Source organism: Dicentrarchus labrax, unplaced genomic scaffold (assembly GCF_905237075.1).
Source record: "Dicentrarchus labrax unplaced genomic scaffold, dlabrax2021, whole genome shotgun sequence".
NCBI classification, from domain to species: domain Eukaryota; kingdom Metazoa; phylum Chordata; class Actinopteri; family Moronidae; genus Dicentrarchus; species Dicentrarchus labrax.
Window position 1 is genome coordinate 17,239,950 of NW_026136721.1, and position 25,123 is coordinate 17,265,072.

The window sequence follows — 25,123 nt, forward strand, 5'->3', positions numbered from 1 at the left end:
AAGTTGTTATTGATGGAACTCCTACCTGCTTGGCAGGTTTATTTAATCTTAGCCAAAAGTTGTGGCTGCTGTGTGGGTATGAGAGTTAGTGTGTGACAGAAAGTAAGGGTTTATGTGTAATTTGTTTTTTCTGTGTGCGGGAGCATGACACACAAGCATATCAGTCAGATAATTTACTATTTATGTGCAAGTACAAGTTCAACAAACTGCACATGCTAGGTCACACAACACTCTTCGTGTCATCCTGTAGCAGCATGAAGTTAGATGCAGTTGGTTGTCTGGCTGTCTAGTTTTAAAACAGACTGATTCTGCTGACTGCAAGATAGGCACGCAGACAGACACACACTCACTCAGACACACATAAGCATTAAAGTGCTTTTCTTGGTGAGGAAGCAGAAGCAGCTTTAGGGAGTTTTAACAGCAGGAGGTGAGCTGTCAGGGATTTTAAACCTTCCATGTGTCAGAAAGGGCAAAGACTGTGTGTGTGCGTATAAAGACACTAGAAGTGCCTGACCAGCCTACAGGAGATGAATATCTATATGCTGTATTCACACGAGGAAGCCTTCTTCCTGAAAATACCATTCACCTCACTTGTCACATTGTAAATGTTACTAAGCAATGATCTTCTTCTCTGAAACGTTGTGAATTCTGACGTCACCGGCAAACACGTGAAATCAGCTCTAAGAAATTATACTTAAGTAGTATAACCAAGAGAATAAATTATTTTGTTTTTATGATAGGAACTTAGACAGATCAAGCATGTTTTCATATGAGAAATAAATGACTGCAATAAGCCAATCCACCCATGTTGATGGATTTGTTATTGGTGATTTGAAGTATTTTAGCTGTGCAACATAAATGTCTGCTTCTGCGAGTATTCAAACATTTTCTAGAGGAAAGTAGTGAAAGGCTAAAATACATTGAGAGGGAATTTGATGCATGTCATGTTTAATTACCATGTGCAACCACATTCCCCGCTACCCAAGCACACACTAGTAACATTTCGTGGCAATTCTAATCACATGCTGAATATGAAAATGTTTCTAACGGCATTAATAAGCATGTAGATCTCAACAGCAGTTTCATTCAAACCTAAACAGACCTAATCGCAGACAAAAGAAAAGGATTTCTCACCACTTAATTTATAAAAATGCAGGACTTTTAAGACAAACTTTAAAAAAGTAGCAGGAATTCCAATCATGTCAAATTTTTCCTTTAAAAAGTCATAGTAGCACAAACCTTTTCATTTGTAGTTAAAATTACTGTGTCTGGTTTCCACAAAGACATTAACCTACATGTATCATCACAAATGTGTGTGAAGTAAAAAAAAAAGCTAATCAGAATTCAGTAAAGCTGTCATAAATTGTCAGTGGTCAACTGTCATGGTTTCCAACTGCTTCAAAAGAGCAAATACTTTCAAAGGCAATCCTTAGGTTGTACAAACAGCTTTTCCATTCTTGTCTCACTGCCAAGTCTTCAAATACAGCTGCTTGGTCAGTGGCCTTCTGCTTCAAAATATGAAGCTGTGGGGCGCCCTAAAGCTCACCTGGTAGAGCTGTCACCCCATGACAGAGGCTGAGTCCTTGCTGCCATGGCCATGAGTTCAAATCCAACCTGTGGCCCTTTGCTGCATGTCATCCCCTTCAATCATTAGCTGTCCTATCCAATAAAGGCAGAAAGCCGAAAATATATATTTAAAAAAAACAAAAGCAGAAGCTGTAGCTATCCCTCTAGCATTTCTGAACTTGCCTGCCATCAAAGACAGGTGATGTAGTAGAAAACGTTGCATATGGAGGTAGTAAGATAGATGGATGGGTCAAACAAACACAGGACATTAACCCAGCCGACCGCTGTTCCTCTCCCATTTCCTGAGGAAGTTAATCAATTATGAAAAACAGTTAATTAAATTGCAGCATGACTATTGCGAGGACCTCATTGTGACACCTTGGAGCCAGAAAAATTATTGTGTTCTCTCTTTGTGTTCCAGCGCTGAGGAAATGTTCAGAGGACTTTTTAGTGCTGGCCGCTGGCAACTGAACCTTTGTTGCTTTGTGACAAGACTAAAAATGAGACAATTTTAAATCCGAACAAGAGAGAAACACAAATGTTCACAGCTACAACTACTACATTTTGCATTTAACCTGCTCTGAACTCCAATCGTTGCTCATAATCTTGGTGCTCACCTCACACTGAAAAAACTGGTACTTTGAATCAACCTTCTTGAACAATCAAAGGTTTTCACTCTAGAAGCAAGGTAATGGTGGACAGCCAAACTCAAAGCAGAGTGACCTGATGTGACGTTATGGTGTTATTTGACATGAAAACCTCTGGTTTGAAGTGAAAAAAAAGTGAGTAAAAGTTTTGCAGGAAACCATGATTTTCCATTAGACAAATATAAAGATGTACTATGTTAGATGTACTAAATAAATGATACAGTTGTTTCACTTTTGTTGTTTTCACCAACGACACTGCCCATTTTTCAGTACACACGATCCTTATATCTGTACTCGGCCTTTATTCAAATAGCAGCTAAGTCCTTCTTCGTCTTTTAATTGAACATGATTTTTTGATGATTCCTTTTATGTCACTGATTTTTTTTTGTCAATCTGAGCCCTATGCTCAATTTGTATTTGAGTTTTTAGAGTTTCTGTCAGAACTGGTGACACAAACGGCCAATACTGTAATCACAGGGAATTTTAATACTCATGTGAAAAATGTATTGGACCCACTTCACAAGGCCTCATTAATTGATACGTAAGTTTTTGTTCAGCTTGTTCACAACCCTACCAACTGAATGTCTTTTCATCCTCGGTTTAACTATCTCTTGGGTCCACCGTCTCTGAATGACCACGCTTTTATCCCATTACATGTAAAATTTAGACTGAATTAGGAATACACCAGCCCACATAATGCCTCCACCATCACCTCTCTCACTGAGCAACTGCCGATCAATCTTTCCACTCTTACTGGTTATATTGGCAACCCCTGACAGACTCATTTATTTTGATCTGACCAGTATGATTGATTCAATAGCTCATCTAAAAACCAAAAGACTCCTACACAGCAAATTTGTGCCATGTCAAAACTTAAAGCACAAATGGAAATAGTACACTGTGTGTTAGGACAACAACAAAAATGAATTGTTAATGACCATTAAAGCTTGAATGCACATTGATCACCTAAATTCCAGATCTTCCAATAACTAACCTTGGGCTTCCCCCTAATAGTCAACTTAATTGTTAGCCGCTGAGAAGAGTCTTAGTAACCCAGTTTTCATTAATTGGAGAAACAAAACAAAAACTTGTTTGGTAGCTGCGCCTTGTCACCAGGATAAAAGTATCTGAGGATTGTTGCAACACAGACCATTTCTCTTGTAATGGTTTGTTCACACCCTTCATGTCTGCGTGGCATGTGCATGGTGGAACGTCTTGATTTTTATTCAGTTGCCCATTCTAACAGATTAGAGCGGTCACATTGCCCAGTCTCAACTGTGTCTGCAGTGACGCTTCACTAGAGACTCGAGGTCTTGCCTTTTTTTTACCGCGAAAGGGATGTTTAAACATTAGTGAAATATGTGGATATGACAGATCCTTTCACTGTGCTCTTTTGCTGGGAGACGCACGTCGCTCGTGAAAAAAATAGACGGGGCCTTGTGTGAATCGTCACATGGGCAGTGTGACCGCTCTAATCTGTTAACATGGGCGCAGAAATAAAAAACAAGATGTTAAGCCACACACATGCCACGCACACATGGGTGGTGTGTACAAGCTGTAACTGTTAACATTATACATCATCAACATAACGATAAATCCGCAAGTATTTGTTTTTGTTAAGTTGTGTGATGTTATACTGTGTTGAAATAACTAAATGTTCAGTCTTCTTGCTGGTTGTTCTGACACATTTAGAATCATTAAGAGATAAGAGATAAGATGTTCCTTTATTGATCCCCCATAGGATAAATTCCAATAATTACAGCTTTTGGTAATCATTTAACAGGCAGCTGTTAAAATATATATTTAAATAATTAAATCAATTATCAGCCCAAAACTAACCCTATAACCCAAACTGACTACATTATATTATTTATTTCTGTTTGTCTACATGTGTGTGTTTCTTACTTTATGCCTTTTGATCCTATATTTGCTTGTTTGTTTGCTTTTGTGAGTCTCATGACTTTTGTATCTGCTTATGATGCTTATTTATGTGAGATTCCTTCTAGAAGCCTCCAGGGGTTTAAAATCTCACCTGTACAATTTGCATCTTTTCTTTTGTTGTGGTGTTCCAGCTGTTTTGTGTTATTGTGCTAATAAATTAATAAATAAATGTTAAAAACTTTTGTTCTTATTGTATGAGTCTCATAATCAGCTGAAATTCTGACACTCCACTGCAAAATTATTTCCCTCCAGATTTGGTTATTGTAATTTCCCTTTTCTTCCTCACTCATTCACCAAAATGAGAACACTTGAGAACACTGCTGTTATAATCATAAGCAGAACCAAGAGATTCACACTCTTGATCTTTATCCACTGGTCAACCATGAATATCTTTTAATTCATTTTCTTAGACTTTTTTTAAGTTATTGAGTTCCACAAGAATATGTCATAAAATATATGTCATATGTCCTCTGAGTGACATCTTCCGTAGGACACTGGGCCCTCGCTAATCCAATAAGAGCTTGGAAAAATGATTTAGTTGAGCAAACAGCACGGCTGTCAGCCTCAGTGAGATACACTAATGGAAACAGATAGCATTTAGTTTAGTAAACAAAAGGAGGTTAAATACATTTAGGAATTCAAGCACAAACAAAGCAATATAACTGACTGTCTTGGAGAAATGATCTGATTTGGAGGTTGTTTTCGAAAGAAAATGTTTACTGCCAATGTAGTATGTGTAGACATGTCTTTGTATGGTGTGTGTATGTGTGTCTTACCCACGGTTAGCTGACCGGTCAGTTGTCCCTGATCATTCCTAGCATTGACAGTGACATTTCTGTCGGACTGGAGGATCAATGGACTGTCCTAAAAAGAGAGGGACAGGGGGAAGGATGATTAAAACAACAGAGAATTTTATAATATTTCTCGTACTCTCACAAACAAATCCATGTATACAGATATACCTTAAGTTTTCATACTCATACACAAGCTCTCTGTTTTCTTTTTATCCCCTGTAGCTATTACCCTCACCCCTCTGCGCACCAGTCAATACTGCATTAACCTGCATAACCAATACTGCCTTAGCCCGTATCAACCTTCACAGTTTACACTTGACTCCCTCTCTTTTGCCAGTCTGACACACTCTGCATTTAATTTGCATAATCTATTCAAAACAGCATCCTGTCTGTGAGTGTGTTTGCTTGTGTCCAACACTGTGTCTGTGTGTGTGTGTCTGTGTCAATGTCTGCAAAAAGGCAATTATTCTCACTCTAAATGAGCTAAATGCAACTGTGACCCTGACCTCTGCTCTCCTCTTTAGAGTCTGATAGAGCCACACGCTGCCCACATTAGTTTACATTCGGTGAATGTGTGTTGCAATGAATGCAAACTCCGTGTCTGCCATTTTCATTAAGTTCCAAACTCAATCTAACATCTCACTGTCTAACTCTCTATCCACCGCCTTCCTCCCTTGTGTTTCTCTCTCTCTCTTTCCACTGTGTACCCCGGTCTGCAAAATCACGCTACTCACATTCTTAACCAACTTTTCCTTCTGTTCTCCTTCCCTCTTTCATTATATCTCTGAACTTACATAATTTTCTTTTTATTCTCTTTCCCTTCACTTCTCTCCGTTTCTCTTTTAAATTGCTTATTTGTTTTGGCGGCGTGAAATGAACAGCTCACAGGTGACCCAATTTCTCTGTTGATTTCCCCAAATTAATATCTTGCTGCATTCCAGTCTGAATTCCAAATGAGAATTGTGTTAAAATTGGAAAGTCGTTGATCCGTTGAAATGGAAAAATCCCCCCCCCTTCACTCTCACTCTCCCTGTCTCACCCCTCTCTCTCTCTCTCTGTTGCTATTTGTTATGGATGGATATTCATTGCTTTTTGCTCTGCCTACCTGAGTTGAGACCAAATTTATAATATGTCACACCTGTCTGTGTTTTATTTTGGAGCGTCCAGAGACTTCTAGGATGGGGCTGATCACAAACTCAAACACGAACCACCACACAAGCGTGAGGGACAAAGACAAAGTTATAGATGCATGTGTGCAAAACACACACACACACAAAAAGCATACACAAACAAAACACAAGGAGCTCACACACTAACATCCAAATGAGTGCTCAGGTGCAAGTTACACCCCTCCGCCTCTGTGCACATACACACAACACACACACCACCCACTCATACAGTCAGGTAACAAATTTGCCAAACAACAAATGAGTCCTCCACACGGTTTATTGTGCATTGACGCTCTCCTCTGTTTCCTAACGCATGTGTGCTGAATTAATTATTTTCAACGGGGCGTGTGATAGGCTTCACTATATTATCTTTCCACTCTGTTTAAAGCGATGGGCGCTTTGTAAAGCATGACAGATGTAATGTGCTTTGAATCATTCCAGCTCAATGGGCAGTGTGCATGAACAGGCCTGATCCCATTCACTTAGTGCAGGACTCTATCATTTAGAAGTGCAACCATAGATGAAGAATCTTACTTGATTAAGCACTACTCATATGCAAATGCATGGAAAGATGGGCTGTATTTCAAATAATTGCTGCATATTAAACAGCTGCTAATGTCTATTTACACAACAGCTGATTGAAGCCAAACAATCTGATTGGTGCTGTGTATGTGAGATGTATACCAGCAGGTAACAATAATGGCTAGTCCTTCTTGATGAGAAAATTGTCTACCAAGAGGTTATATCAACAGTAATAGTAGTTCACACTATCAAGTGCAAAATGAAAAGGTTCTTATCACCTTGGTTACCAGGTGATCAGATCAGAATATACGTCATCACACAAAACCGTTGGGTGGTTCCTGTGCTTGTTTAAGTTACCCTGATGAAATCCATTCAGACGTTGCACATTCTGTTGGTAATGTTTTTGTTGAATTGTCAAGTGTGCTGCAATTTGTAGTGTTTGCTATGATTATGGAAAACGTAGAGATGTGGAGAGCTTTTATGATGCATACTCTGCCTCAATCAATGCCCAACTATGCTGGGTGCTATCTATAGTTCAGGAGAATGGGCCATAGACACTAGCTTCATATATTAAATATATAATTAAATACATTGATTGATAAAAAATGAATGCACTTTGTGTAGTTTGACAAACATACACATTCATCACGATAAAAAAAGACTTAGTTCGGTCCCATGTGTTCATTTAGCTATAAATGCTACACAAACAAGTTTTGTAAGACATTGATAAAACTGACCACAATATATTAATTTGTCCATCCATACATGTTATGTATAACCTATTCAGCTAGTTTGTGGCACTAACGGTTCATTTCTCTCCATGAAACTCCTCCTTTAAAGCTCTTATCTTCAGTGGAGTTTGCATTATGTTTGATGTTTTCTCATTTCAATATTAGTTTGATGTCGGTTGTGCTGGATCCCAAAAAAGGTTTTTGCACTGTAGAATGGTAATCATTTCTTAGATATCCATTTGGTGATGCATACATCATCTTTAACATTGTTTGATGTTAGAAATCCAATCGGTGTTTGAATCCTAGTACACTCTGGGAAGTGTGTGTTTGTGTGTGTGTGTGCGCGTGTGTTACTAGCCTATGTGTTTGGTTTTTCTTGCTATTTGCATTGAAATTGACGCTTACTGCTGATACATGACAATATGGCACTGCCACTTTTTCATGCCAGTTGCAGACACCAGCTGCCCTACAAACACACACTCTTACTGACTGACTGCCAACAGATTTTCCTGTGGCCAATTTACAGCAGCCGCACAATGATTAGAGATCGGTCCACCTCGGATAAGCTTCAACACCATCCAAAACCACATTTACACACAATAATTATGCATAAGCGCACTGATTAAACAATACAATATGAAAGTTCCCAATAGCATTTCCACACAGCACATATTTTTACATCAGCTAGTCTATGCATCACAGCAATATAATTCAGGTCTACAGACAGAAATATCCCATAAAACTATCTAATTTGGGACATTTGTTCATTGGTCTAGATGCGTTACATTTGGATTAGACAAGCTTCATAGACCAAATTGGCTGTTGCAGAATCAAGTAGTAGTAAGATTTAAAATGAGGGTAGGTAATTTATTTCAGAAGCATTTTTGTTATATATTTTTTTAAATTCTCTTTACATCCTGACAGCAATTGCTGACTCACCTGACCTGTTTTTACCTATCTACTTGCCAACTTGAGCGCACTCAGACAAGTGGGTTTTGGGGGAGTGGCTCTAGAGGGAGGCCTGAAGTTGGATAGTTTCAAAATCAATCAATTCAATCAATTCAATTTATTGTCCTCCTAGGGGGAAACTTATGTTCACATCACTGCACCTGCAGTCAACACCATACACTCAACAAAGAAACACGCTATCCACAATTAACAAATCTACAGAACAAAACAAAACAGAAAACAAACAAACAATCAAATAAATAATACATGACCGGTTACACACTCAGCGTGCCCCTTTGTTTAAAGCAGCAATAGCTGCAGGGATCAGGCTTTTCCCATAGCGAGCTTTCTTGCACCTCAATGTCTGGTACCTTCGCCCAGAAGGCAGTGGGGTGAGATATTGATTGAGTGGGTGTGTAATGTCCAGTTCTATTGTGGTTGCAATGCGTGAGATGGCCCTGTTGTTTAGTTCTGTGAGATTGGGTGTGGGGAGTCCGATTATCTAGGCCGCTGTGTTGGTGATGCGTATGAATTTTGTCCAGTTGGTGACAGTTAGCATGTTGTAAAAACAGGAGGAGCAGTATATGAGGTTGGGCTGGATGATACTTTGATATAGTAGTAGGAGAAGATGGGGGGAAACATAAAGTCCTTTGAGTTTACGGATGACAGATAGTCTTTGCTGGCTCCTTTTGAAGATGTCAGTGGTGTGTTGCTGTCTCTTGCTAGTTTTTCCACCGTCGCAAACCTCAGGTGTAAGGAAGGGGTATGCTCCAAAAGAACTAGTTCATATGATACAGGGAAAAAAAGTGTTTATGGCCTTTCCAAAAGGCTACACTGAAAGACTGAAAAGCTGGTTGTCATAGAGAGGGACAAAACACAATGCAAATTTTAAATATGGGAATAGTGCAATATTCAAATCCTTGAAATACATACAGTAACAGCAGTGGTACTGGTGGTATTTACGGATAATACATTTTCAAAAATATGGTTTGGTGAGCTCATGTACTATTTCCTCACATGTACCATACATCACTTGTGATGTTTACTTTATGCTCAGTTCACTTCTCTGTTTATCTCCCTCTCTCGCTCTCTGCATTGTCCCTCTGGCTTTTGAGTTAAGTGTCTTGCTCATAAATCTCCCCTCATCGTGTGAAATGTGCACAGAGGCACAAATAAAGGCACACACATCATGCTCTCTCTTGTGAGCTGACACAACATACACCACAGCGCCATTAATTCAGTTAATAGTTTAATTTCACTCTGATTATAAATACAGGCACAGTGATGCCAGCCTGAGGTAGCCAGTGTAATTAGTCAGGTAATAATAAGCTGTGGACTGGTGGCTCATCATCGCAGCCTCCAGCCACCAGTACAGATGGGTCCTAAAAACAGCTTTCAGCTTGCCTGTCGCACTGGCTGTCTCACTGCTTTAACTGACTGCCTGTCTGACAGCTTAAATAGGTCTGGACTGAAGGTTCATAAGTGATGTGATTGGTTATTTGTGTTTAGTCATCGCTCCGATAACAGCTTTCAGCTCTCTTGTCTGTCTCTTATGTCTCACTAGCCGTCTAACTTCATACAGTATCCATCGCAACAGCAATGTACTCAGGCCTCATACAAGATACATTTGGTTGATTCATCTTCTCCATCAACCTAATAACAGCTTTTAGCTCTCCTGACTATATCTCTGTGATTGCCTGTCTCACTGACTGTCTGTCTCTCTATATAAGAGCTATGGACATGCGCTTAAGAGATACTTTTAGCTGTCAATCTAATAAAAAGCTTTCAGCTCTCCTCTCTCTGGTCGGTCTCATTCTCTTCCTGTCTCTCTGACTGTCCAAACAGCCACTATCTCTTCAGCCGATCTACCTGTCTGTCAGTGAGAGTGAACTTAAACAGTGAAGATGCTGAAACTTGCTCTGTAAAAACAAGAGGAGCTGCAGATTCAGGCGATAAATCTCTGTCTACCAGAAAACATTTTTCAACTTTGTAGTTGAAGCTTTTTTACTAAAAAATAATGCATAGACTTAAAACAAATAAATTCTGATGCTGATTTAATTAAGATATTTAAATGTAAAGTGGGGGCTCTTTGAGACAGGATTCAAACTCTTAATTCAAGTAGACCTTCAGATACACACCTATATATCTGTATTAATCTATGAAGGGTCCCACTGTCATAGAGAATTAGCTGGTACTAGGAAGACTAGATCATAGAGCAATAGTGATGTGAAATGCTATAGAAGTGGTGAATAAATTAAAGAGTGGAGGAGTTAAGAGAGACAGGGACAGTGACTTGTTAAGTTGTTTAAATGTATCAGTAAAGACAAGTACATTGTATATAGTCAAAGCTAAAACAGAACGCCAATCAAACAATGTGTGATAAAGTGCCTGCGGTGTCCCTCCATTTCTTTTTCAACTTTAATTCAGCTAATTAGCAAGGACTATTAAATAAGTGATGTGTTTGTTGGTGTGCGGTGCTAATTTGTTGTTTTCAGTCCCCACGGCCATGTAACAACAAAAAATAAACCAGAGCAGCTCACAAGCTTACTCTCTGGGTACTTGGACTTAATATGTTCAAGGGTCTTCATGTGGATCCAGGGGCTTTATCATCCATTTAACATGTCATCAGTGTCCTGCACAAGCCTTGTGTCAACAGTTTTGAGATCACTTTAATCAATTTAAATCTCAACATGACAGCTAGCATGAGACTGGGCCTGTCAAGACATGTCAGATCAGTATGCGTCTGTGTGCGTGTTGAATTGCATAGTGCAACATTTGAAGGACCAAGCATAAGACTGAAGGTCAGGGCCCTCTGTAAATTACTGCAATGATTTTAGACCTCTTTGTCAGAAACATTAATCACCATCCATATCATACTGCTTGATTGAATTGCATAATATCAAGTACATTCATAGCCTCTTTACAAAATCATTTGAAATGGTGCTGTATGGAGCTGGCATGTTAAATTATCGAATAAACACCATCATTTGAAAGCCAGCTTTACAGCAAAACTACAATTACTATTCCATGATCACATTTCTAACATTGCTGTCTCAAAGCATCACAGTGAGTTTACAACTTGATTTAAATTGAATTAATACATCTATTTGCGCAGCTACATTGATTCTCATTAGCTTATTTTAGGGGCTCTGCTGGAAACTGTGGTTAGGGCCCTATACCTGGTTAGCAAGGGGGGTTCGTTTGGCTCGCCGAACTCACAATTGCTGGAGACTTGGCATGGAGACAAGGTTTCTGCTAGTCTAGATTTCAAGTACTTGTTGGCTGTTGGCTTCTTACATGTAACTTTTTAGTGGTTCTGGCAGGGGAGTCCTCTATAAACTGTTTGGGTTCATTTGGCACTGAATGATTAAATGAACTAGACTCAATTTCAACGTGAATCAGGCGGCTGGGTTGTGATGTGAGGTAACCAATCAAAATGAGGTAAGAGTAACACTGCAGAAAGGATTTGTAAACTGTCAAGCTGGACGTATTATTATCCTCTTCAACAGCTGCATTACAGTCAAAAAATCTTAAGGTCAGGATGTTTGCTACTTGGGTGGAGCTGTCTCAGGGCTCTGCAAGGTCTGAAGCTAGACAGTGTAGTAAGTGTAAGAGAACATGACTGAATGTGAAAAAGAAACATACAATATTATTTATAACAAAACACAGATGGCACTCATTGCTTTAACATGTTTCAGGTAGATGGAATATTCTTGTTTTTTTAATAAATATTTTTGACAACTAGCTCCTAGAAAGTGGGACATTTTTGGTTACCGGGTTCAATATTGTCCTTCCAAAAGTCAAATCATGTCAGACAATCAGACAGCCGACTGTCTGAAAATATTGGTCACATTAACTTTCTTGTGAACCTGCTGTCACACTAACACAGATGTCAGTAATACACAGCAGTTGCAGTCAAACTGGTGCATCTAGTGCCTTTTAAAAACACATTCAGTACTTTTTATATCTACGACATCAACCCTAACACAATTGAAACTGTTAATCCAACTGTCCTGCAAGGTGAAAAATAATTAGCTGTCTTTTCACAAGTTTCAGGTGATCTTTTCATGATTCATCTCAAGATTCATAACCTTGCATTGTAGCACTGTAAAAGCCTGCAGAAAATCTGCTGTCACTTTACTTTTATCCAACAGCACTTCGAAACGAAAGCTAACAATATCCCAATTCTGCAGACAGACCACTTAAACTGCCCAAGGTTAAGATTTTAATGTGATTGGTGGTATAAACTGGTGCTTCTTTTTTTTTCCTATTCCCAAATTGTGTAGTGAGTGGAGATACAGGTGTTTGGCAAGACACTGACAAATCTTTTAATGGGTGCTCTAGTAGCACTCTTTGGGGTTACACCTGCCACCAAGCCCCATTGCTCTTTCTGCCAGGCTGATTCTCAAAGAATAGATTGTTCTTCACCAGAGGGGAAAAAAGGTGGAAACGGATACAGAAAGTTAAAAGGGTGAGAGAGATGGATAGGGTGGGAGTGGTGGACCTGGGGTAAAAAGAGACTGAGTGAGGGAAAGCATGTAGGGAAAAGGGGCACAGAAAAAGAGAGTTGGAGGCTGGGGGCGAGAAGTAAGGTAAGCAGGGACCTCCCGGCTTCAGGCTTGCAGAGCGATAAATCTTGAAACGAGGAAAGATGAAAAAGGAGGGAGGGCACAATAGAGATGGAAGGCAGAGCCAGTAAACCACAAAGCATTTGTTTTGGAGATAGACGCACCAAATAGATCTATAAACATCAGCCCTCTACTTTCTGCTTCTCCGCAATAATGTATGGTGCTTAAGGGAGAGGTCAACAAAGTCACACAGCTCGAGGAAAAAATGCCAGCTAGAGAGAAAAAGTAGTGGAGATTGAATGTATATATATATATATATATATATATACATATATATATCAGGTTGATCTAGGACAAAAAATAAATATATACAATTCTGTATGTATACTTTTCCTATGTGCATCAGCTCTTGCTAAATCTAAATAAAGTGAATCAGCAAATGGTTTGATTTATTATCCCCATTATCTGAACAATTTCTGAATAAATATAAATGTAAGTATATTAAAGATATACTTTAAATACATCTTATCTGTGGTACAGGATCGTTTTGCAGGTGCCTCTGGTAACAGAAAATGCTTGGAGAGTCTACCCACGTGTTTCATATTCCTGAGATTTGCAAAGACTATCCTGCAAGCAAGGTTTTACAAATGATACCTTCCAACCTGAGGGCTTGGACATAAAATACATCTGAGGGAATTTTACATAACATTTCAGATTAGAGCTCTGGAATACATTTAAATATAATGGTCTTAAGCGCACAATCTGAGGATACTGTTAGTCCTGTTGTGGCATTAGTTCAATATTTCTGTGAGACCTTCTACAGAGGCTGAACAAAATAAGAATATAAGAAAGGGTGGACAAAAAAAAGAGAGAGAGAAGGAAGGAAACTACGTATGTGCACGCTATCAACTTTCTTAAACTCCTACCTTTTTGTTTACTTTCCTGCAGTCACTCATATACCACATCTAGTGGAGTATTTGTTAGACTGCTTATGTTTCATACCAAACACAAAATCTACTCCTAAATTTTAGGATAATTTTATTTTTTTTGTGAAAAAAGTTCTTCAAGTATAACAAATCCTGACAAACATCCATTCATATTCTATATCCTCTTAATCTAAGCAGGGGTAGAAGGTGGGCATATATCCTTGGCAAGTCAAATTTTTTTTATTGACAATTATGCACCTAGAAACCACAAAGACACGGGGGAGCATATGTACTTCACACAGAAGGGACCCAGCTGACTAACAGCTTCAAACTTTCAGCGCTTTGTTGCTGTGAGGCAACAGTGCTCACCATGTGCCTCTGACCCACCATCTTAACACACATTACATCAACAAAGCATACACAGTAACATCATTCTCTTATCAGTCATGACAGATCAACTTCAGTGCTCATCCAAGAAGACTTCACTCATTGTAAACACCAGCTTTTATATGAATACCTTGCTGAAGCTCATATTTTAATGTACAAAAGTATATATGACTGTACAGTGTAAATGCACTCCATTAACATCATCTAGACTCCTGTGAAATCAATTGTGTTGTTGTGGCAATGAAGCAGTGAGATCATGCTCCTGCACTGTGGGACTACAGTACAAACCAGCAGGACTAATACCTAAAACTATATGCAAGCATGTATGCTCACGCACAATAGACTACATCCACTGGTGTTCAGAACGCATGTACTCACACTCAAGGTCATTATATTTGAATATACAACATAATAAAGTATGCAGTTTGTGTTTAAACATTAAAAAGCTTGAGGAGCTGGACACTGAAACCTACTTTAAGCACACACAGAGCAATCGTATCAACATGGACAAACGGCTACATCATCTCTATAAAAGCAAATTTCCCCTAAAGCCTGTGTCCTATGGCATGGTTGAGGAGAGGAGAAGAGACAAGATAAGTGGAGAGGATGGAGGAGGAGAGCAGGGCAGAGAAGATAAAGTTGCAATGCTCCATTTGCCGTGAAATATTCCCCTGTGGTACAAATACTTGAGGTGAAAGAGGAATAAGTTAACTCTGGAGAAGTTTGTGTGTGTGTTACATGTGTACAAGTGTGGGAGGAGACAATAAGTGTATGTAGTGTATGTGTATGTGACAATAGTTGGCCTTGTTCACCTTTGTGTTTCTAAATGCCCATGTGCTTGTGTGTATTTGTGTGTGTATTTATGCCTGCCCACGCAGACATGTCCTGCTGCTAATAGATTATTGATCAGGGTCAGTTTCCAAGGCCTGTACTGGCTGACAGACACACACAGAAACACACACACATGCACGCATGCACGAACACACACACACACACACATACACACACACATACACACACACACACACACACACACACACAGACTGACGGACTGACTTGCAGAAATGAAAACAACTTAAGACAACTACAGCCAAAATGTGTTTTTGTCTGTTTCTTTCTTACTCATTCACTCGTCACCTTGTGGCTGGTGTTCTGATGCTTCCATTGCCACATTGGTTTTGAGATGAGCAGTGCAGAGTCATGGTTTCCAAATAACAATCTTTGGAATTATATAATGTATTTCAAAATTCATTTAACATCTGATACTATTCCTTATATATGTTTTATTGCTCTCATATCCCTCGTTCTTCCTGTAGTTTCCTTGCTGTCGCTGTTCCATCCAATTCCCCAGGGGATCATAATAGATCCTTTTTTCATTTGTACTGAACCCACAGGTATATGGGTGCGAATGTGTGTATGTGTGTGTTTAAAGCCCATTTTCCCTTTAATGGCTGTACAGACTCTTCTCTTTAACCCTGTCAAATTCAGGACAATCCATTCCATCAAAGCAAGACAGATCAGATAGCTATCATAGCTAGCAGATATTACAACACTTAGATTACTGGTCTATTACTACAGTTGCCTAAAGGCTGCCTGTACCAGCCCTAATGTAGATCACAGTTATCATTGTTGGGGAAGAATGCACTGGCTTTTTCTTTGCCTCAAGGTTATTGGTTTCAAACAGGCAGTGTAGTTGTAGTTTAAAGAAATGAAATAACACAAAATGAAAGAGAGGAGGAAATAACCAGAATTGACAAGGATATAGCTTTCAACACAATTTTTTACCAGTTATTGATGTACAGAGGAGAGCGAGGGCATGCAGAGTAACTAAATGCATCAACATGTGTTGTGTTCCTAAGTGTCAATTAAATATATAGCCATTCTCTTCTCAACACTTACTCGGTAAGCCTCACCAGCTTGTTATCCCATAGTCATAGCTGTTGAATAATGTATGCTGGGGCCTCTCTCTTACCCCAAAGGAGCAGTGTTGGATGGGATGTGGCTGCTTCAAACTGAATACTCTGATTCACTGGGGGCTTGAGGCTGGTGGGGGTTTTCATGTTTTTATTTTCTCTAAAGGCCCAATCCTGTTAAATTGGACGAGAAAAAAAAATGCTGTGCAATTCTTTGTCTGCTTAGAAACACTTTAAAGAAGGAATTTGACAGATTTTTCTGAACTTGCAGATGGACTAAAAGTTTCTAAAAGTTTGTCTTACTCGATTCTTGAAAAATTATCCTGTGTCAAAAACCATTCAAGTATAACAATCAGCTCTTTTGGTGTGAAATTCTCTCAATTTTATCACTTTTTGCATGAAGACAATAAAGAGAGGACAATAACTGTTTTTTTTTCAAACCTCATCTCAACATTCTTGAGTGGGGCAACCTTTGTGTTTGCATTTGGTTTCCGAACTGAGGCTTTAATCACAGCTCCTAAGGGCTTTTTGGCTCATTTTCTAGCAGTTCAATATGTCTTGTGGTTTGTTAGTGTCTCATTGCTGTGACAGGGATTTCCTGATGTTGGCATCTCTGCAGAGCTCTCAGCCATGTGATGAAATCCCCAGTCGAGTCGCTGCTTCCATAATTACTGGGGATGGTTTACAAGGGTGGGACATGAGAGAGATGAAGTGGATTCTCTTGATGGCGAAACATTGCATAAAATTGGACATGGGAATGGTTGACAAAGATAATGTGAGAGGGCCAACTGGGAATTGGTCTGAGGGATAAGACATACAGAGATAGAAGGGGCAGAAAATGGTTCCAACACATAAAGTTAAACAAACTTGTTGGAATTTATTTATTTTCTAAAATATGCAGTGAACATGGTGGCATTTATTGCCAGCTTGAAAAAAGGTTTGCCACAACTTAATTTATATTTAGCTTCAAACCTCAGCAGCCAAGAGACTAGAGAAATGAGAGAGATGACTTTGCCACCATTAGTCCACAATGATAGGTTTAAGTGGTACAGTAAGATGCAAAAGACAATACAATTATATAGACCAGGTTCTGAGTGTGCATACACACTTTGTCAAACTGCAACTAAGCGTTAATTTTCAAGATTTCCAATCTGAGTCTTAATGGACAAGGCAGAACTTAGTAGAAGAAGAGGATTTGTAATAACTTCTTAAAAATGGTACATGAGACATGAGAGAACAAGGGTGTGACAAGACAGAGAGGACTAAGGGATGGATTTAAAAGGTAAGAATGGGGATACACAAGAGCAGTGCAAAAGAAAACATCTTGGAAATAGTTTCCAATAAAATTAAATAATTAACTCAACTTGTATTTGAGGTTAAAACAGCAGACAGAAGACAAGAGCCACATAGAATTAGCCATTTACTTGTTCTTCTCCACTTTCTCCAAATGACAAAGCAAAGCATTTAAAACAGATCACACATGGCCTCAAACCTGCAATAACTAAATATTAGAGTATTAGATATTTGTATATAATAAATGGCACATTACACAAACAAATATATGTTATACATTAACTTGTTTAGTTCCTTATATGTCACATATGCTACCATAAACTACCACAAAGTACATAACTGTTGACTGACTGCAGTGTTTCTCTGTCCCCAAGAGGCAGTCGCAAAAAAGGTTCACTTTAATTCTGAAAGTAATGCTAGCACTAAAACTGCAGCATAGATTTCCTTCAGGGGGAGGTGCTGGAGGTGAAATCCTATTAAAACAGCTAATGAATAGGGAGCACATGGCAGGGTAGTGATGGCTGGTTCCCAATGTTGGAGCAAGGAAGAAAGAGCCTGTAATTGTGAGCCAGTGACAGTTTAGAAAGAACCCTTTCTAAAAGACTAGAAATAATTCTCAAAGTTGAGAGTTTCAAAGATGTAATAGTTCGACTAGAATTAAACAGTGTCCAAGGAGGGGACTAGGATAGGACAAAAAAAAGAATATGGACACAAGGACAAAGCACGAAATCGTCCTTCTTTCATCTCTCTTTTTCTGTCATTTTCACCCCTTGATCTCTCATTCAACTGTCTTCTCTTCAATTAATTTTCAGCATTCGATTTCCCAGATCTCCATCCAGTGTTTAGTCCTTAATATTAGTTCCCTCTTCTGTGTCTTCTACGTGTCTGTGCACCCTCTGAAAGATCTGTGCAGGACAGTCAGGAGTGTGCCTCATGTTAAAGAAGAATTCCAACTGAGGCGATCCTTTCTGATGATGTATTTAGCTACAAAGAGTTGGACTGTTATCTAGGGATTTCAAGTCCTCCCTCTCCCTCATTCTCTTCTTCCCCTTCTCCTCTATTTTTCTCAGGACTGGCTGTCAGGTTGGTCCATGGTTCCTGTTGAGGTTTCGTCCACCATACTTTGATCTTGTTTATTATCCTCCTACCAGCCAGTGTTTGCTCTGTCTTTGTTCGTTTGTCTTGTTTTTGCATTGCGTGTTGTTAATGACAAAGTGCAGCACCCACTCTCAGCACCTCTTATTTTATTCTTCTGCTGTGGATGGTATATCATTAAGTTTACCTCTTTCTAGGCCTATGTGTTATAGAGATGGTTTTGCCATTTTATTGAACCAGATTCTTCACTCCACTGACATTTATATACCATGGAACTTAATCAATACCCATAACATGTTGCAGTAATTGACATATTATTTTCAATTTGTGTAAGAGGTCCATGGTAGAATATTGTAATACAGTCACTTTATAGCTTTTTTTTGCTTTACTTTTCAACGATTGAAAGTTCTTGGTTATCATTACATTGTAGTTGTAGTGCAATTCTTCTAATACTATTACTTCTACTATTACTATTCCTTCTGTCCATGGACATCTTTTGCATGCTTGTTTGCCCTGAAAGAGGGTCTTGTATGCTAGAGCACCATGGAACAGACTTGTGATCTGGGGCTACATGAAATAACTTAAATATATAGAGCCACTGAATTGGGAAGCATTGTCCCAGATGTGACTGGTACCTTTAAATTAATTATTGTTAATATCCAAACATGACTTGCAGGTTTGAATGGGATGCATTTGGTCACCAAGGGTTGCCACATATCTGGCTCTGGATTCAGATTATTCTGTTGTGTGTTGTGATTTCAGAATTCTGGTTCAAAGTTGCATATATTACTCTATATGACAGCAACAATGACCGTAGCAACTGCTTGCCAGTTTTAACTTAGTAAGGGGCGTCTTGGCTGGAACACAGTGTTTCCCAGACATCATCTTTAGAGCAGAATGCCATGGAGCTTCTCATTGTTTTGGTATGATAATTTACTTTTTCTGTTCTCCAGTTGTGCCAGGCTCCAACATCTTAAGGAAGAAAAGGATCTTCAGTTATCACCTCAGCTGTGCCAGGCTGACATCTGAGTACAGCACTGGGATTCTCTCAGTGGCAGATCTATTGTTATGTAATTCTGCTGCCCCAAGAGACAGTGGACCTCTACTGTATGTCAAGGAAACCTTAATCCTTCATGATTTTACCAGTAAAAACATCATGAGACATCAAAGAGGAAAACATGTCAGTGCTGCAGGTCTTTGTGCTTTAGGAAGGAAGGAAGGAAGGGGAGGCTGCCCAAGTGCCGGAGGCATTTTCCTCATACAGTACCTCCATGGGTGCCCTACCTTGACAACAACAACTGTAAGTCTCCAGTCTGCCAAATTGTATGCTCTATTAAGAGCCATCCATTATTAATAAAAAGCTAAAATTAACTTACCCACTTAACTTGAATATAAATCCAAGTACCTAACTTAATTCAACACAACCCAAACCACCTAATCTGCTATCAAAATAAGACACACTCCTTAATCATGCTTGAAAGGCCTAAAAAACATGAAAGGAAGTGAAGAATAAAACAAAGAGTGTTTAGAACTAATAATTAGTAACAGAGGTAAACCTATTCACTAACTTTCTCCCTGTTTTAATAAAGAGAAGCAACTTCTTGAATTCTGGCAAAACATGTTAAGAAATTCATGCTCATGCAAAGCAGTGCGGTTGGAGAGAGAGAGAGAGAGAGAGAGAGAGAGAGAGAGAGAGAGAGAGAAGAAGACTGTAGCCACTCTGGGGATTGGATGAGCCTTGCTCAAAAACAGACATGTAGGCCTGGCTGGCCCATCTTTTTCCTATCCACTGTTCAACTCGTTTTATTTTTCTCCTTTTTGGATGTGTCTCTGGAGCGCTGTTGATTTATGTAGATTTGTTATGATAAAAGCAGAAAGAAGTAATGTTTGAATTCACCAAGACTATACACCTAAAGCTTCTGTGGCCGATATGATTAGATAGGGTTTGACTTCCACTCCAGCAGTCCCATAGACAACAAATTACGTGAGCTGCACACACAATGCCTCATCTGCCAACTGTTTGTACAGAATAATGGCTACAAACCAACACTCCCGACACAGCCATTTCACTGTTTTGGCAGATTGAATAGAAAGCCAGAGTGGCACAGTGTGCTACATAATCAACAAATCGGTGTGCTACTTAATCTCTGCTGATGTCACAATACTTTCCTCAAATTATTCACCAGATCTGAAACACTCAACCATAATGTGTTGTCCCTTCAATTTACCACAGGAGTTCTGCTGCATTTATAATGCAGATTATAAATGAATGAATCCTGAGGCAGTATTTAAGATGACAGGAGAGTTGAGCCAGTATACTCTAGTGTGGTCAAATTAACAATAACAAACATAACGTACTTGACTTTAACAATAAAGCTTGCTGTGAATTTAAGGTTTAATTAAGGTTTGTTAGGTTTAGGCAACAAAACTACTTTAGGTTTAGGAAAAGATCATGGTTTAGGTTAAAATACAACCTGAAATTATTATGTCAAAGTATGTACAGTAATACACACGCTTATCCAACAGGTGCTTTTCACACTATGAGGCAAAATGTTTCATGAATTTGGGAGGATGTTAAGCCCCCCAAAACATCGATAAATTGTAACAGTGTTATTATCAATATTTGCCTTGTTGCCATGGCAACAGTGTTCAACCAACAGTCACAAGATTACTATATAACATAACACCATCAACATCTTAAGGGTTCTCTGACCAAATTTCAGCTGGATCCAATCTACCTGCTAGGAGTAGTACATGAAAGAGGTAAAAGGTTTCCATGCACATTTGAATACATTTCTTGCCGTGAAGCTGGTTCACAGTTGCTATGTATCGTAACTTCGGAATCCCAGCTGTCTCAACCAAACTACTAACTTTTTAGTGGCACCTTTTAAGCCTAGAGGGGGGGAACATTTTACACTCAAAACACAGGTGCTCAGTAGAATATTCCTTTAGGGAAATTTGTGAGTTTCAGTAGAGACAAGTATTGCAATTGTTAAGGTTCGCCTTTCCAGCTGAGTTAGCATAAGACGTAATATGTGGATTTTACACCGGAGCAGCAGAAAATGAAACCTGCTTACTTTGCACTCACGTTCATGTTACTGAAATGCAACTGATCCACTTGCTATCTCTTTTTTGTCATGAACTTCTCATACGCACACATAGAGAGAGACAGTACACTATGTAATTAAGGCTGAACCACATTGTACCGATGATCTACACACTGGTAATTAAATCTAATCTGTGTATGTCTCCTCAGTGCAAGCATGTGCATCTATGCGCGTGCGTGTGTATGAGCGTGAGTGTGTGTTTAATGTCATAAGGCCAGAGCAGTGTAATGCCACACTCCCGTCCAGTTAATTAATTCAAATGTCCACCTTTAATTAATTTCACACAGTGGATTGTGACCGTTCCCCTGGAAACAACCTGTGAATACATAATACTGGCATGGACAAGGTGTGTACTGTGAGTGTGAATAAATGCACTGTCAATGTAAGTTCGGTATATTTTTGGGTCTATGTGAGAGTGAGTTTACACCATGAGCAAGTGAAAATGCATATTTCTTATATGCATTTTAAATAAATATGTAAATATTGTTTAAACAATATCTGTGTAAGAATGTGTACGAAATATGTTTAAAAAAGAGACAGAATACACTGTGTGAAGGAATAGTGCACAAGGTGTTTATCTTGTCAAAAGCATGTCAGAATACACTGTCAGGGGAAAAAAGAGAATATAGTTGAAATATTTTAAGAAAAAGGTTGGAATATTGAATGAATGAAGCTAAACATTTACGAGAAAAAAAGTCAAAATATTGAGACAAAAAAGATGTAAACAAGGTTTTAATCCCAATTACTGAACAGTATGGACAGTATGGACTTTTAGGTAATACAAAAATATGCACATGTAATCCAATCAACCTAATCTAAGCATAACATGATAATTTGCTCTTGAACAACCTACTTTATTGTATTATATTCAAAAAAGGTTACACTCACGGTCACTTTAAATGTCATAAAGAGTAAAGTGAGCCCCTCAGCAATATAGCAATATATGTTATCTATCATCAACTCTTAAAGAGCAGTACTAGAATGTTTTGCGAGGTACTGTAAACCCCTTGTCCACTCACTAGACTATATGTGTTTATTAAAAATGTTTATTTATAAAAGTCATGTGTAGTCTTTGTTCTACTAAACATACTGTACCTTATAGTACTTTACCTTAGAATATATTCACTGACCAGCCATAACATTAAGACCACCTCAGCACCCTGGTGTGTTCTGACACCTTTCTATCAGAACCAGCATTAACTTTTTCAGCAATTTGAGCTACAGTAGCTCGTCTGTTGGATCGGACCACACGGCCAGCCTTCGCTCCCCACATGCAAAATTTGGCCCTTGTCAAAACGTTCAAATCACATCAACTTTGAGGACAAAATGTTCACTTGCTGCCATATCCCACCCGCTGACAGGTGCCATGATAACCAGATAATCAGTGTTATTCACATTCTGTCAGTGCTCATAATGTTATGGCTGATTGGTGTATATAATATTGGTCAGATTCCAATAACAGAGAACAGAATGGACCAACCTAAACATATTATAATAGAATAGAAAAGATATATTAGATAACTACAAATAAAGATTGTACTGTAAAATACTCCTGAGAATACTGAAACAGACAGGGCAGTGGGGAGATAATGCTAGCCAGTATATTTAACAAAGATCCCTCTCATGTTGGACCATACATTCTACACAGTTAATTTGACATGGTGATTACACTGAACAAATGCTTTAACACTCTTCAGTAAATGTGCAGCTCTGGCTGTGGAATGAAACATCTCTGTCTCGACTGTCCCTTTACCTAATATAGGCCCTCATTTTCCCACTGATGCTATCATTGAAACTAGCTGTGAGCTAAAAGATAAATTTGTCTGTACAAAGCTATCTGCACGCCTGATCATTATGCCAATTACTGCACAGAAACCAGGATTGGGGGTATTCAAACTTGAATATAAAGAGAAAACTCAGCTTTATATGCTTTACAGCGAAGCATCACAATCCTTTTTGCTTTAAATTGTGGCTGTCAGATTATAGCATGGTTGTTACAGAAGGATAGAACAAACACATTGCTATATAGAGCTAAAAGTATAAAGCAACTTTTGAGTTTAGGTTATAAAGTCTAAAATAAAACTGCACTTAAGAAGAAATCTAGCCAACTATCAATGACCCTGAGTGTGTGTAGTTCACTAAATCAAATGCTAAATGGAGAGCTGGCACACAGCTGATGGCCTTGTGCTCAATGGTTACTACTGTCTTTATGCCAGCAATGCGGCATTTATGGATGTGGAGGGATATGCTGCCTAGAGCCAGGATTAGTTACGAGGAAGGGAAGGCGTTCAAGAGCAGGTATTGCTTTTTAAAATTTAGTTTATAACAGGAGGCATATCATCTCATGGGCATCCCCATGGGGCGGTGTGAGGAGAAAAGGTCTTAAATATAAATGATTAAATTTTTTTTTCCTGTTAGTTTATTAAATAATTTAATCTGAATATAAATCATAAGGAAAAGAAAGAGAAAGTCACTATACAAGTGTTAAGTAATGAATCATGTATTTTCTTTTACATTAAATTAATCCTGACAGCTTCCGTGGTATAAAGTTTAACATATTCCCTCCTGTTCCATTGTACAAACATCTACGATACATCCAGCACTAGTGATTATACTTCAAGTTTGGTGCCTAAAAACTCTCAAAGGTTCCATATGTGGCCTGTCAAGGAAGTGACAAGAATATTTTGATGGGCCATTTTAATGACAGTATTATCAAAATTCTTAGATTTAACATGGTACGGCATGATGTGCCCTTTTTCTCTAGTCAAGTTTTGTGATGAGGGGATTTGTTGTGGCTTTTGGATGATGTGACCTCTGAGACAGAAGCTGGAGGGAAGGATGGAATGATCTTTTGGAGCAAGGGATTAATATTCTTATTCATTTTGTCTCGTTTCCTTTGTCCCCTTCAGGGCCAATGTGACTTTGATTCTCCTGACATTCTGAAAAATGCTGTTAAATGTTAATGGAGACTATTTTTACATGGGTCATGACCATGTCTGGCACACACATACATGCTGGACACTCACACACAGGAATTTTGGACATTTGCCCATGCAGGTAGACAAATATGCAGACAGTCGCACACACACGCTCAACTACACACTACATTCTAAACTCAGCCTTGAGTAAAAAGAATTAGGGCTGCATTCTTGCTTCCAGAAAAATGATCAAATTATCTTCACTGCCCCTGGCCCCACTAACCTACAAACCTCTCCCAGTCAAACTTTTTTCTTCATTTTTCTATCATCATCAATTTAATTTCAGTGGCAGCATTGGCTTCTTATTTGATATCTTTTTAATGTTGTGGGGGACATGAAAAAGGCTAAGACATCTGATGAGCACTCTGCATGTGTCTGCTTGGTGGAGCTCTCATCTGATGACGTCGACACTTATTATCACTGACAGCGTGTCTAAGTCATTCCTTTTTCCCCAGGCCGAAGGCTGGAGAAATTCTCATGTAGCAAGCGCCGCTCGCTAAGGGTGACATGCTGTTTAAATCAAATATACTTTACATTT

General features: G+C 38.8%; 1 protein-coding gene and 1 long non-coding RNA gene across 2 annotated transcripts in view; one reads left to right on the plus strand and one right to left on the minus strand.

The window, feature by feature from the left end:
- The window catches only part of LOC127355122 (zeta-sarcoglycan), a 337,940-nt gene that overhangs the window by 67,821 nt on the left and 244,996 nt on the right, over window positions 1-25,123 (minus strand). Inside the window, exon 4 of the mRNA XM_051385619.1 lies at window positions 4,931-5,018. Coding sequence (XP_051241579.1) covers window positions 4,931-5,018 — 88 coding nt within the window. The remainder of the gene's footprint in view (window positions 1-4,930; window positions 5,019-25,123) is intronic.
- LOC127355131 (uncharacterized) overlaps window positions 1-25,123 on the plus strand; it is a 468,532-nt gene that overhangs the window by 36,988 nt on the left and 406,421 nt on the right. The window lies entirely within an intron of this gene.